General features: G+C 42.8%; 1 protein-coding gene across 3 annotated transcripts in view; it reads left to right on the top strand.

Annotated features, from left to right (window-relative positions):
* Positions 1-280: 280 nt before the first annotated feature.
* The window catches only part of EIF2B3 (eukaryotic translation initiation factor 2B subunit gamma), a 129,961-nt gene continuing 114,794 nt past the window's right edge, over positions 281-15,447 (top strand). For 2 of the 3 annotated variants that reach the window (XM_035251257.3, XM_002750746.6), the window contains exons 1-3: positions 281-387; positions 5,925-6,081; positions 8,738-8,883. In XM_035251257.3, coding sequence (XP_035107148.1) covers positions 5,934-6,081; positions 8,738-8,883 — 294 coding nt within the window. In that variant the 5' untranslated portion in view covers positions 281-387; positions 5,925-5,933. Of the gene's footprint in view, positions 461-5,924; positions 6,082-8,737; positions 8,884-15,447 lie in introns of all 3 variants that reach the window. The other variant, XM_078331555.1, reaches the window with a different exon arrangement.

Genomic DNA, 15,447 nt, shown 5'->3' with positions numbered 1-15,447 from the left:
TAGAATAACTCCCTGAGTAAAGAGGCTGAGTTGCTCTGTCTGAGTTCCTGGCACCCTGCACTGCGAGGGAATACTGAAAAGGCATTAGTAATGTGTTAATGGACAGAGGGACACACAGGTCGAACGCTCCTCGTTGGCTCCGGCCCCGCCTCCCCACCGCTCAGCGGCGAGGGCTTCCACTCCGTCATCCATCGCTCGGCGCTCGTCCCTTCTCCTTGGGTCTGCTCGGCGCTTTCCATCGAGCGTCTCGGCCATCACGCGCCTGCGCCTTTGGGCTGTCAGTCAGAGGCGGCGTGTGGAGCGCTGGGAGCGGTTGTGGCGTGCGGGGAACTGAGGTTTAGCTGTGACTTCTGCCCTGCCAGGCCGCGCACGAGCTGGCTGACCCCGGTGAGCAGCGCGGTGGGGCCACTCATCTGAGGGAGGCGGGCTTGTCCAACTGGGCCGAGCTGGACCCGAAAGGGTAGGAAGGGGTGCTTAGCCCCGAAGTCGCCAACTTGACTCCCTGCTCCACCCGACCGTGTGTCTGTGTCCGAAGGAGAGGGGAGGTTGGTGGAGAATCTGAGCCAACCACCTGATGCAACAGATGGAGAAACTAAGTTTCTAATCTCAACTACTCGAGAGTCTGAGGCAGGAGACTCGTTTGAACCCAGGAGGCGGAGGTTGCCGTGAGCCGAATTCACGCCACTGCACTCCAGCCTGGGCAACAGTGAGACTCCGTTTCAAAAAAGAAAAGAAAAGAAAGAAACGAAGTTTCGGGGAGGGGAGGTTCTGTTCAGAGTCACAGCGAGTGAGCACTAGACCCGGTACCAGGCGCCTTTAGCACTGTGCCTGCACTTTTTCAACCTAAGTCCCTCATTCATTTATTCAGTCTTCCTTTAGTTGTTTGGATGCAGGGCGATGAACAAGGAGAAATGCAGTGAGATCTCTGCCTTCAGGCAGCGCATGTGGAATGACAGACCAATTCTGATGCAGTTTTCTTACCTATTTACAACTGGAAAAGGCATGAATGCTATGATGCAGGCATTTCTGAGATGCCGTGACCACCCGCTCTAAAGCTTGGGAGGCAGCGAAACTGGTTGCCATGATTCCCATCACCCATAATCATGGCAGTGACATGAGCATTTGACAGTCTGCCTGGTATCATGATTAGTTATGTTCATGATAACTATTCATGCTTCCTAGGTTGCCTTTCTTCACACAGGGCCTCCTTGAGAGCCAGAACCTCAGTTCCTAGTGACCTGGGTTCTAGTGCCCTTGTGCACTGTTTGAGTTTGACTCTTAGACAGTTGTGAAGTTCACAGGTCCTCGTTCCATGCTGATTTCTGGCATCTAACTGGGAATACAGTGACGATCCACACACAGTCCAAGAAAGTCACTCTTAAATAGGCTGTTGTACAGACATTTAAGAGACATCAATGTTACACTTAAGTAGACATTTAAACACATATGTGCAATGAAACCCTATAAAGGCTAAGATAATCTGCACATGGCAGAATGGAAGCACTTTGGGGAAAGGAGTCACTTCTGGAGGGATGGGGAGGGTTAGGAATGGCTTTGTAGACAAGAGGATTCTTGAGCTATCTTCAAAGTGTAGTAGGTGATTACTAGACATAGAGAAAGGCAGACTAGGAAGGAACAGTATCAGTGCAGAGACCAGAATTATGAAGCAGCATGATTCAGTTAGTACAGAATCCCTGATCTAGTCTCTGTCTAATAAAGCAACTGCTTATATTGTGCTTCTCCTAGGATGGACATTATTTTGTCTGCTTTACATAGAATAACGAATTTAATCTTTTTTTTTTTTTTTTTTTTTTGAGACGGAGTCTTGCTCTGTTGCCTGGCTGGAGTACAGTGGCCCAATCTTGGCTCACTGCAACCTCCCGCTCCTGGGTTCCAGCGATTCTCCTGCCTCAGCCTCCCAAGTAGCTGGGACTACAGATGTACACTACCACACCCAGCTAATTTTTGTATTTTTAGTAGAGATGGGGTTTCACCATGTTGGCCAGGATGGTCTCAATCTCCTGACCTCATGATCTGCCTGCCTCCGCTTCCCAAAGTGTTGGGATTACAGGCATGAGCCACCAAGCCCGGCCTGAATTTAATCTTGACAACAACTCTGTGAAGTGAAACTATAATTATCCCCATCTTATAAAATGCAAAAAACTGAGGCATAGAAAAGTTATGTAGTTTTCCATAGTTCGCACAGCTAATAATAAATAGTAGAGGTAGAATTCAGACCTAGGCATTCTGGCTCTAGGGTCTGTGAACCTAACCACTGGGCTTCCTTCTAGAAGCTGAGGACACTGGGAGTTTTAAATGTCAGGCTCCTGATCACACCACTTATGAGTGGTAGAATCATAACTCAAACTCTTCTTTTAACTCTTTTTTTTTTTTGAGACAGGGTCTCACTATGTTGCCCAGGCTAGAATGCAGTGGTGTATAGCCTTGACCTCCTAGGCTTAGGTGATTCTCCCACCTCAGCCTCCAGGGTATCTGGGACTATAGGCTTGCACCACCACACCTGACTAATTTTTTGTATTTTTTATAGAGATGGGGTCTCGCCATGTTGCCCAGGCTGTTCTGGAATTCCTGGGCTCAAGCAATCCTCCCATCTTGGCCTCCCAAGGTGCTGGGAGTGTGAGTCACTTTTTTTTATTTGAGACTCAATCTCTCTTTTGTCCGCCAGGCTGGAATGCAAGGGCATGGTCTCGGCTCACTGCAACCTCCACCTCCCAGGTTCAAGCAATTCTCCTGTCTCAGCCTCCCAAGTAGATGGGATTACAGGCGTCTGCCACTACGCCCAGCTAATTTTTGTAGTTTTAGTAGAGATGGGGTTTCACCGTGTTTGCCAGGTGGTCTTGAACTCTGGACCTCAGGTGATTCACCTACCTTGGCCTCCCAGAGTTCTGGGATTACAGGCATGAGCCACTGCTCCCAGCCCATTTTTTGACTCCTCTTTTTTTGAGATGGAGTCTTGATCTGCCACCCAGGCTGGAGTGCAAGTGGTACCATCTCAGGTTACTGCAACTTCCACCTCTGGGGTTCAGGCGATTCTTCTGCCTCAGCCTCCTGAGCACCTAGGATTACTGGTTCTCGCCACCATGCCTGACTAATTAAAAAAATTTTTTTTTTTGAGACGGAGTTTCACTCTTGTTACCCAGGCTGGAGTGCAATGGCGCGATCTTGGCTCACCACAACCTCCGCCTCCTGGGTTCAGGCAATTCTCCTGCCTCAGCCTCCCGAGTAGCTGGGATTACAGGCACGTGCCACCATGCCCAGCTAATTTTTTGTATTTTTAGTAGAGACGGGGTTTCACCATGTTGACCAGGATGGTCTTGATCTCTTGACCTCGTGATCCGCCCACCTCGTGATCCGCCCGCCTCGGCCTCCCAAAGTGCTGGGATTACAGGTGTGAGCCACCGCCCCCGGCCCTAAAATATTTTTAATAGAGACAGAATTTCACCAAGCTGCTCTTGAAGTCCTGACCTCAGATGATCCGCCCACCTTGCCTCCCCAAGTGCTGACATTACAGGTGTAAGCCACCACGCCCTGCCCATCCTTTGACTCTTAAGGGTCCAGTGGTCTTCATAATAACATTAGATGTGGTGAATGTTATATAGCACCAAAGAGAAATTAAATTCCAGTCTGAGGCAATGCTTGCTAGAATCAAAATGACTATATCTTTACATTGTGAATGTTATGCAAGAGCCTTCACTTTGTGCCTTGGGTATAGTAGGTGATAAGTGCTGCACGTTAGATGTTGATGTGTATGGGGGGGTCCAGGAGTGATTATAATTATAGTAAAGTTGCAACATTATTTGGCAATTTGATGTCAAATAGATTCTTTCTTTTGAATGTTACATTTTAACATTTATTTTTTAAATTACATCATTGCTGTAAATCAGAGAAGAGTACTTTCAGTTTAAATCATTAAAGATTGGTCAGGCGCAGTGGTTCATGCCTCTAATCCCAGCACTTTGGGAGGCCCAGGGAGGAGGCTTGAGGCCAGGAGTTTGAGACCAGCCTGGACGGCATATTGAAACCCCATCTCTATAAAAAATTAAAAGAATTAGCCAGGCGGCTGGGCACAGTGGCTCAGGCCTGTAATCCTAACACTTTGGGAAACCAAGGTGGGTGGATCACCTGAGGTTGGGAGTTCGAGACCAGCCTAACCAACATAGAAAAACCCCATCTCTACTAAATATACAAAATTAGGCAGGTGTGGTGGCGTATGTCTGTAGTCCCAGCTACTCGGGAGAGGCTGAGGCAGGAGAATCGTTTGAACCTGGGAGGCAGAGATTGCAGTGAGCCAAGATTGTGCCACTGCACTCCAGCCTGGGCAATAAGTGTGAAACTCCATCTTATTGAAGAAAAAAAAATGGAATTAGCTAGGCATGGCGGCACCCACATGTCCCAGCTACTCCAGAGGCTGGGGCAGGAGGTCGAGGCTGCAGTGAGCCGTGATCATGCCACTGCACTTCCAGACTGGGCAACAAAGTGAGAGCCTGTCTCTAAACAAATAATTTTTATGGCTGGGCACACTGACTCATGCCTGTAATCCTAGCACTTTGGGAGGCCGAATCAGGTAGATCACCTGAGGTTAGGAGTTTGAGACCAACCTGGCCATCATGGTGAAACCCCATCTCTACTAAAAATACAAAATTATCCGGACCTGGTGGCCCATGCCTGTAATCCCAGCTACTCGGGAGGCTGAGGCAGAAGAATCACTTGAATGTGGGAGGCAGAGGTTGCGGTGAGCCAAGATCGCGCCATTGCACTCCAGCCTGGGCAACAAGAGTGAAACACCATCTCCAAAAATAAGTAAATAAGTATTTATGACCTTTTACTGTGCCTCTGGTCTGTGGTAGTTTCTGTAAAGAGATTATTTTCAAAGTCAAATAGGTTTATTACCTTGAGTTTGAAAAGCAGGAATTAACAGTTTGGTTTGTTTTTAATAATTGGGTTCTGTAAATCTAGGTTCAGATATAGATATCTTTAATAATTGGAGGAGTAAGAAGGTGAGCCGATGGCTGAATTATTGGAGGAGACTTAAGTCATTTTATGCTTTTCAAATGCCTAACATGCTTGTGTTTCTGCTGTTAATTCTAGTAGTCAGACATCTTTTAATATTTTCCTTCTTTTTTTTTTTTGAGATAAGATCTTACTCTGTCACACAGGTTGGAGTGCAGTGGTGCAATCTTGGCTCACTTTAATACCAGCCTCCCAAGGCTCAAGTGATCCTCCCACTTAAGCCTCCCAAATAGCTGGAACCACAGGCATGAGCCACTATGCCTGGCTAATTTGTTGCATTTTTGGTAGAGATGGGGTCTTGCATGCTGCCCAGGCTGGGCTTGAATTCCTGAGCTCAGGTGATCCACACACCTCAGCCTCCTAAAGTGCTGGGATTACAGATGTGAGACACCTTACCCAGTGTAATATTTTCAAAAAATAAAAATTCACACATCAGAAGCCTACTCGGTAAACTCTTAGTCCTTCAGAGTCAGCTCAAGCATCCCTTCCTGTAAAATCTTCCCTGTGTTTTCAAAGAAAACTAGGTGTTCACTTTATTGTATGCCCATTGCATCTTTGATATATTTCATCTGTGGTACTAATGACATATATTGTGATTTACTGAATTTGTCTTCTCCACTTAATTGTAAATAACTCAAGGGCAAGGGCCAGATTTTTTTTTCATTCATATCCTCCCACTTTTACCAAGGATAGAACTGAGAATATATATTGGTAGACATAATGTTTATCTGCAGCTAAGCTTTTCTTACTCTGATTGCTAGAGTTGGGAGTTATACATTTGACATAGTGGGTATCAGTAACCTAAATAAAAATAGGCTAGTAGTGTGTGTGCTTTGATTTTTGTTACATTGGTTTTTTTCTGTTAATTGTTTTTTCTGTGTTTTTTCTTGTAGCTTGTAAAAATGGAATTTCAAGCAGTAGTGATGGCAGTAGGTGGGGGATCTCGGATGACAGACCTAACTTCCAGCATTCCCAAACCTCTGCTTCCAGTTGGGAACAAACCTTTAATTTGGTACCCATTGAACCTGCTTGAGCGTGTTGGATTTGAAGGTGAGCTATGACAAAGTGAGCTGTGAACTCATAAAACTTTTAGGGGATTTGATCCCCATGATTTGTCAGCATTATAATAGTGAGAGAGGGTAACTAGAATTCATTGACTGAAGACTGGCCTCTTTAAATAAGGAATGTAGGAGTACTCTATTGCTGTGCGAAAAAAGGATGAGAGGATAGCACTAAGTGTTGTTGTTACGGAGCTGTTGTCCACTATGATCCAAGATGAACCCTGTACGAATATCAGAAAGAGCAGATTGTGACTCTTAAATGCCTCATAGTCAGTAGTTGATGAGACTCTATTATGTACTAGGTAATATCTCTATTATAAAAAAAAACTTAAAACATATATATATTATGTACCAGGTAATAGAGATACTATGTACCAGGTTATCTATTAAGCATGGAGGTACACAGAATTGAAAAGACAGCTCAGGCCCTGACTTCTAGAACCTTAAAATCTAGTGATTCTTTCTACTTTTGCTTGGGTAACTAGGTAGATGATTATGCCATGAAGTAGAAAAAGGAATAGGAAACAAGGAACAGATTTTAATGAAAATAATGAGTTCAGCTTTGGTCATATTGAGTTTGAGGTGCCCTATATTTAGATATAATAAATCAGGGTGCCAAAGCCTGAGGCCTAGTCTTGTGATCCAGTATTCATTCCATTATTAGAGTTGCCTCCAATAGGAAGGGGTGATAACTTGATAGCTCTTTCTTTGTATTGAATGAATTTAAAATATTTTGTCACCCTGTTGCCCAGGTTGGAGTGCAGTGGCATGATCTCAGCTCATTACAACTTTCACCTCCCAGTTTTAAGCAATTCTCCTGCTGTAGTCTCCTGAGAACCTAAGACTACAGGCATGTGACACCACTCCCAGCTTATATTTTTGTATTTTTAATAGAGACAGGGTTTCACCATATTGGCCAGACTGGTCTTGAACTTCAGACCTCAGTGATTTGCATGTCTCAGTCTTTTAAAGTGCTGGGATTATAGGCGGGAGCCACCACACATGGCCCCCTTTTTTTGAGACAGGGTCTTGCTCTGTCACCCAAGACTGGAATGCAGTGGCATGATTTCAGCTCATTGCAACCTCTGCCGCCTGGGCTCAAGTGATCCTTCCAAGGTAGGTTGCCTCCCAATAGCTAGGACTACATGCACACCACCATACCTGGATATTTTTCTTTTTTTTTTCTTTTGGCGGAGACAGGGTTTCACCATGTTACCCAGGCTGGTCTTGCATTCCTGGGCTGAAGTTATCCACCTGCCTTGGTTTCCCAAAGTGCTGGGATTACAGGCATGAGCCACTGCACCCAGTCCCCATTTGTATTTTTGATGAAGGTTCTTCTGAATTCTTCATATCAAGGAGAAGTGGCATGCAATATATTAAAGTGTGGGTACCAGTCATATAGACCTGAATTGTTTTTTTTTTTTTTTTTGAGTCAGACTTACTCTCTTGCCCAGGCTGGAGTGCAATGGGGTGATCTTGGCTCACTACAACCTCCACCTCCTGGACTCAAGCAATCTTCCCACCTAAACCTCCAATTTTGGAGTTTTTTGTTTTTTGTTTTGAGGCAGAGTTTCGCTCTTGTTACCCAGGCTGGAGTGCAATGGCGTGATCTCGGCTCACCACAACCTCCGCCTCCTGGGTTCAGGCAATTCTCCTGCCTCAGCCTCCTGAGTAGCTGGGATTACAGGCACGCGCCACCATGCCCAGCTAATTTTTTGTATTTTCAGTAGAGATGGGGTTTCACCATGTTGACCAGGATGGTCTCGATCTCTTGACCTCGTGATCCACCAGCCTTGGTCTCCCAAAGTGCTGGGATTACAGGCTTGAGCCACTGCACCCGGCAATTTTGGAGTTTTTTGTAGAAAAAAGGTTTTGCCATGTTGCCCAGGCTGGTCTTGAACTCCTGGGCTGAAGTGATCCACCTGCCTTGGCTCCCAAAGTGATTTACAAAAGACTTACAGGCATGAGCCACTACACCCAGCCAGCTTTATGTCTTTTAATCTGGGGTTCCTCATTTGTAAGATGAGATTGTTGTAAGAATTAATTGGGGGAGGCCAGATGCAGTGGTTCACACCTGTAATCTTAACACTTTGGGAGGCCCAGTCTAATGGATCGAACCCAGGAGCTGGAGACCAGCCTGAGCAACATAGTAAAATCTCATCTCTACAGAAAACACAAAAATTAACCAAGCATGGTGGTACATGCCTGTAGTCTCAGCTAGCTCCTTGGGAAGCTGAGGTGGGAGAGGATTGCCTGACCTCTGAAGTTGAGGCTGCAGTGAGCCAGTGATCATGTCACTGCACTTCAACCTGGGTGGCAAAGTGAGACCCTGTCTGTTGGTGGCGCGTGCCTGTAATCCCAGCTACTCAGGAGGCTGAGGCAGGAGAATTGCCTGAACCCAGGAGGTGGAGATTACAGTGAGCCAAGATCGCACCATTGTACTCCAGCCTGGGTAACAAGAGCGAAACTCCGTCTTAAAAAAAAAAAAAAAGAATTATTTGGGGGGAATGCAGGTAAAACACATTGAAAAGCACAATAATATTAGCAGTTGTTATTACACCTAGAAATAGACCAAATCTAATTAAAATAGTGAAACTACCATCTATATGAATAAGTTTTTGTCTGTCTTTTCTTTTGTCCTATAGAAGTCATCGTGGTTACAACCAGGGATGTTCAAAAGGCTGTATGTGCAGAATTCAAGATGAAAATGAAGCCAGATGTTGTGTGTATTCCTGATGATGCTGACATGGGAACTGCAGATTCTTTGCGCTATATATATCCAAAACTTAAGGTGAAAAGCTATTTTTTGACTCTTCTTGTTTATTGAAGACAAATAGTATCTTCCAAAAAAAGCGTTATAGCTTTTTTTTGTTGGTTTTTTTCTTGTTTGTTTGTTTGTTTTTTGTTTTGAGACAGAGTCTTGCTCTGTCACCCAGGTTGGAGTGCAGTGCTATGATCTCAGGTTCAAGTGATTCTCCTGCCTCAGCCTCCCAAGAAACTGGGGTTACAGCGTGTGTGTCACCATGCCTGGCTAATTTGGTATTTTTTGTAGAGATGGGATTTTACCATGTTGCCCAGGCTTATCTCAAACTCCTGACCTCAGGTGATCCTCCTGCCTCGGCCTCCCAAAGTAGTGGGATTACAGATGTGAACCACCATCCCTGGCCCTCACTGCCTTATAGTTTATAAAACTTTTTTTCTAATATATTTTTATATTATATACCTTGTTACCCATGTACTCTTCAATTTCTCTTTGATTTGGTTACTAGTAAAGATGTAGACATTCATTCGTCATAGTCACTGGTTTCCAGTGTTTTTGAGTTATAGTACATTTTTATTTAAAAAAAAGAAACATATTCTAGGCCAGACACAGTGGCTCATGCCTGTAATCACAGCACTTTGGGAGGTCCAGGCAGATGGATCACTTGAGGTCAGGAGTTTGAGACCAGCCTGGCCAACATGGCGAAACCCTGTCTCTACTAAAAACACAAAAATTAGCTGGGTGTGGTGACATGTACCTGTAATCCTAGCTACTGGGGAAGCTGAGGCAGGAGAATCACTTGAACTCATGAGGTGGAGGTTGCGGTGAGCCAAGATCACACCACTACACACCAGCCTGGGCAACAGTGAGAATCTGTCTCAAAGAAACAAAGACATACTCAAAATGTACCTCAAAAGATTTTATTTATATGAAATTAATGAACAAGCAATGTTAATCTATAAATCAGAGGATCAGTTGACTCTGCAGTTGAGGATTGACTAGAAAGAAGCACAGAGGAACGTTCAAAAATTCACAGAGGTCCCATGTAATATTTGAACTTTTAGTCATCTTTGGTTAAGAAACTAATGAGCATACACACATGAGAACATAGTCTCCCCAATCATTTGTGGCCATAAGCAGAGAAACATGCACTATAGATTGTTCTAAAATTGTTTTTCTTTGGAAAAAATTCAGTTGTTATGCTGTTGCCATATTACTTGAAATGGGAGGCAGACTCTTCTGTTATTTCTGGTGACTTAACAGGTGTGTTACTTTCAACCTACTTTTGTACTATAAAACAAAAAATTCAAATATGTAAATAGCCTTCCCACCCTTTTTATTGGGGAATAATTTGTACACAGTAAAATGCACAGATAGTAAATATACCCCTAGATTGCCATTATCCAAATCTAGAACAATTCCATCACTCTTGAAAGTTCCTTTGTACTTCTGCTAGTATGTCTCCCATTTGCAGAGTCCACTACTCTTCTTTTTCTATCACTATATATTAATTTTGTTTATGAACTTCATATAAATGCAGTCATACAATTTTGTTCTGGCTTCTTTTGTTCAACATATTTTTCAGATTCATTCATGTTATTGAAAGTATAACTAGGCCGGGCACAGTGGCTCACACCTGTAATCCCAGCACTTTGGGAGGCCAAGGCGGGCGGATTACAAGTCAAGAGATTGAGACCATCTTGGCCAATGTGGTGAAACCCTGTCTCTATTAAAAAAAATACAAAAATTAGCTGGTCATAGTGGCACGTGCCTATAGTCCCAGCTACTCAGGAGGCTGAGGCAGGAGAATTGCTTGAACCCAGGAGGCAGAGGTTGCAGTGAGCCACTGCACTCCATCCAGGCGACAGAGAAAGACTCTGTCTCAATAATAAAAAAAGAAAGTATAACTAAAATCTGTTCCTTTTTATGCTGAGTAGTATTTCACTGAATGAATATACTACTATTAATTTATCTGTCCTTCTATTAATAGTTATCTGGATCGTTTCTAATTTTTGGCTATTATACATAAAGCTATTATGAGCATTGTTCTGCAGGTCTTTTTGTGAAAATATTCTAGGCTGTAGGGTTTACTAGATTAGAAACTACAAGTATTCTAAAGTGGCTGTAGCATTTTATGCTTTCATCAACAGTTTATAAGAGTTGCATTTGCTTCACATCATCATCAGCACTTGGTGTTTTCAGTCTTTTTAATTTTAACTGTACTAGTAGATATGTATGTAGTGGTATCTCACTGTGGTTTTACTTTACATTTCCCTGACAGTAATGATACTGACCACCTTTTCATCTGTTTATTGGCCATTTGTATATGTTCATGAAATGTCTGTTCAAAGCATTTATCTATTTTTTTAATTCAGTTTTTTGCCTTTCCATTATTGATTATAGGAATTCTTTTTTTTTTTTTTTACTTCCAGTTGATTTGCAAGGAATTCTTAATATAGTCTAGATGCAAGTCTTTTGTGAGATATGTGTTGTGAATATTTTCTGCCAGTCTGTGACTTGTCTTTTCGTTTAATGGTATCTCTTGAAGAAAAGTTTTTAATGTTGATGAAATCCAAATCACTGATTTTTTTTCTTTTATGGTTATTGCTTTTTGTGTCCAGTCTAAGAAATCTCTGCCCACCTGACCTTTGTGTAGTTGTTCTTTTAGGTTTTGTCTTTGTTTCATATTCTTTTTGAGACAGAGTGTTGCTCTGTCACCCAGGCTGAGTGCAGTGGTGTGATCTCCACCTCCACTGCACCTCCTTCACTGCACCACCTCACTGCAATCTCCACCTCCTAGGTTCAAGTGATTCCCATGCCTCAGCCTCCTGAATAGCTGGGATTATAGGCTACACCACACCTGGCTAATTTTTTTAGTTTTACTACAGAAAGGGTTTCACCATGTTGGCCAGGCTGGTCTTGTCCTGGGTTCAAGCAATACACCTACCTTGGCCTCCCAAAGTGTTAGGATTATACACATTAGCCACCACACCCAGCTTGGATTTGACAGCTTAATACTGAATCTTTTGATCCTTGAACATGGTATATATAGTCATGTGCCACATAATGATGTTTTGGTCAATGACTGGCCACATATATTTATAGGAGTGTAGTCCCATAAGATTATAATACCATATTTTTACTGTACCTTTTCTAAGTTTAGATATATTAAATACATAAATACTTGCCATTGTGTTACAATTACCTACAGTATTTGGTATAATAACGTGTTATACAGGTTTGTAGCCTAGGAGCAACAGGCTATACCATATAGCCTAGGTATGTAGTAGGCTATACTATCTAGGTTTTTGTAAGTACATTCTATGATGTTCACACAGCAAAATCACCTGATAGCACATTTCTCAGAACATATTGCTATCATTAAGTAACACATGATTATGTATCTATTTATGTTTTCTTTAATTTCTCTCAACTTAGTTTTAGAATTTTCAGTGATTTTATATATATATATATATATATATATATATAATTTTTTTTTTTCTTGCGACAATCTCGCTCTGTTGTCCAGGCTGGAGTGCAGTGGTGTATGATCAAAGCTTACTGCAGACTTGACCTCCTGGGCTCAAGTGATCCCCACATCAGCCTCTCAAGTAGATGGGACTACAGGCACATGCCACCATGTCCAGCTAATTAAAAAAAAATTTTTTTTTTGAGACGGAGTTTCGCTCTTGTTACCCAGGCTGAAGTGCGACTGCGCAATCTCGGCTCACTGTAACCTCCACCTCCTGGGTTCAGGCAATTCTCCTGCCTCAGCCTCCTGAGTAGCTGGGATTACAGGCACGCGCCACTATGCCCAGCTAATTTTTTGTATTTTTAGTAGAGATGGGGTTTCACCATGTTGACCAGGATGGTGTCGATCTCTTGACCTCGTGATCGACCAGCCTCAGTAAAATTTTTATTTTAGTAGAGATGCCTCACTATGTTGCTCAGGCTAGTTTTAAACTCCTAAGCTCAAGCTATCCTCCCACCTCAGCCTCCTAAAGTTCTGGGATTACAGGAATGAGCCACCACACCCAACCCAGTGTAGAGATTTTGAACATGTCTTGATAAATTTATTCCTAGGTAAATATTTTTAATGATATTCTAATCGGTATTTTTCTATTTTCAATTGTTTATTGCTTGTATATAGAAATACAATTGATTTTTGTATTTTGGCATTATACCCTTTGACCTGTTAAATTATAGATTCGTTTAGGACCTTATCATCATATTGCCTGCAAATCAAAACAGTATTTTATCTTCCTTCTTAATCTTTTTTTTTTTAATTAAATTAATTTTATTTTTGAGACAGTCTTGCTCTGTCACCCAGGCTAGTGTGTAGTTGTGTGGTTATGGCTCACTATAGCCCCAAACTCCTGGGCTCAAGTTGTCCTCCCACCTCAGCCTCCCAAATAACTAAGTAACTGGGACTACAGGCATGTGCCACCATGCCCAACTAATTTTTTTTTTTTTTGAGACAGGTTCTCACTTTATTGCCCAGGCTGGAGTGCAGTGGCTCGATCACGGCTCACTGTAACCTCGATCTCCCCAGGCTCAGGTGATCCTCCTACCTAAACTTCTCAAGTAGCTGAGACTACAGGCATATACCACCACATCTGGACTTTTTTTTTTTCTTTTTTGTAGAGACAGGGTCTCAGTATATTGCTCAAGCCTGGTCTGGGACTCTTGGACAGAAGTGATACCCTCCACCTTGTCCTCTTAAAATGCTGTGATTACAGGTGTGAGCCACCATGCCTGGCTCTTTAAAAAAAAAAATTGTCTTATTGCCCTGGCCAGGACCCCCAGTACAATGTATATAAGCATTTCCATTCACTTTTGGCCTTCCTTTCTACTTTTCTCTCAAGTAGAGTTTGGGAGCTTCTGATGTGGGTGGGGGCTTCCAGTGCAATAATGTCAAGTGTGTTGCTTTCTGGAGTATAGCTGCTTATTTGTTTAGAGACTATACAGGGAATTCCATTAGAGTAATAAGAAGAAAATTCTCATCAAGTGTACAGTTCAGTGGTATTGAGCACATTTATATTGTTGTGCAACCATTACCACTCTCCATCTCTATAACCTTCATCTTATAGAACTGAAACTCTATTCCCATTAAGTATTAAAGTCCCCTTCCTCCTAGCCCATGGCAACTACCATTCTATTTTCTATTTCTATTATTTTGACTACCTCTAAGTACCTCACATAAGTGAAATCATTCAGTATTTATCTTTTTTTTTTTTAAGACAGTCTCACTCTGTCACCCAGGCTGGAGTACAGTGGCATGATCTCAGTTCACTGCAACCTCTGCCTCCCAGGTTCAAGCATGTCTTGTGCCTCAGCCTCCTGAGTAGCTGGGACTATGAATACATGCCACTATGCCTGGCTACTTTTTATATTTTTAATAGAAATGGGTTTCGCCATGTTGGCCAGGCTAGTCTTGAACTTCTGACCTCAAGTGATCTGTCTTCCTTGGCCTCTGGTATTTATCTTTTTGTGATTGGCTTACTTAGCATAACATCCTCAAAGTTCATCCATGTTGTAGCATACTGCAGAATTTACTTCCTTTTTAAGGCTGAGGAATATTCTGTTTTATGGATATACCACATTTTGCTTAGCCATTCATCCATCCACAGTTTAGCTATTGTGAATAATGCAGCAATGAATATGGATATACAAATATTTCTTTGAGACCCTCTTTCAGTTCTTTTGGGTTTATACTGAGAAATGTAGTTGCTGGATTATATACTAATTTTATGTTTAATGTTTTAACAAACTGCCATACTATTTTCCACAGTGGCTATACCGTTTTACATTCCTATCAACAGTGTACAAGGGCTCCAACTTCCTTCCTTCCCTCCCTCTCTCGCTCCCTCCCTCCCCCCTCCCTCCTTTCCTCCCTTCCTTCCTCCCTCCCTCCCTCCCTCCCTCCATCCCTTCCTTCCTTCCTTCCTTCCTTCCTTCCAGTCCTTCCTTTCATCCTTCCTTCCTTTGTTTCATTTCGTTTCATTTTGTTTCTTTTTTGAGACAGGGTTTCGTTCTGACACTCAGGCCAGAGTGCCATGGCACAATCATGGCTCACTGCAACCTTGACCTCCTAAGCTCAAGCAATGCTCTTATCTCAGCCTCCTGAGTAGCTAGAACAATGGGCACATTTTGCCACACCCAGTTAAATTTATTTTTTGTAGAGATGAGGGGTCTCCCCCAAAATACAAAAATTAACCAGGCATGGTAGTACACACCTGTAATCCCAGGTACTCGGGAGGCTGAGGTGTGAGGATTGCTTGTGCCTGAGAGGTGAAGGTTGCAGTGAGCTGAGATTGCACCACTGCACTCTAGCGTGGGCAACAGAGGGAGATTTTGTCTCAAAAACATATAAAAATTAATTAAATATGTGTGTGTGAGTGTATTTTTTTTTTAATTTTTTTTTGAGATGGAGTTTCACTGTTGTTACCCAGGCTGGAGTACATTGGTGCAACCTGGGTTCACCACAACGTCTGCCTCTCAGATTCAAGTGATTCTCCTGCCTCTGCCTCCCAAGTAGCTGGGATTATAGGCCTATGCCACCTTGCCTGGCTAATTTTGTATTTTTAGTAGGGA

The sequence above is a fragment of the Callithrix jacchus genome, chromosome 7 (assembly GCF_049354715.1).
Source record: "Callithrix jacchus isolate 240 chromosome 7, calJac240_pri, whole genome shotgun sequence".
Taxonomy (NCBI): domain Eukaryota; kingdom Metazoa; phylum Chordata; class Mammalia; order Primates; family Cebidae; genus Callithrix; species Callithrix jacchus.
Note: the sequence above shows the minus strand (reverse complement) of the source record. Positions and strands in the feature narration are given on the sequence as shown.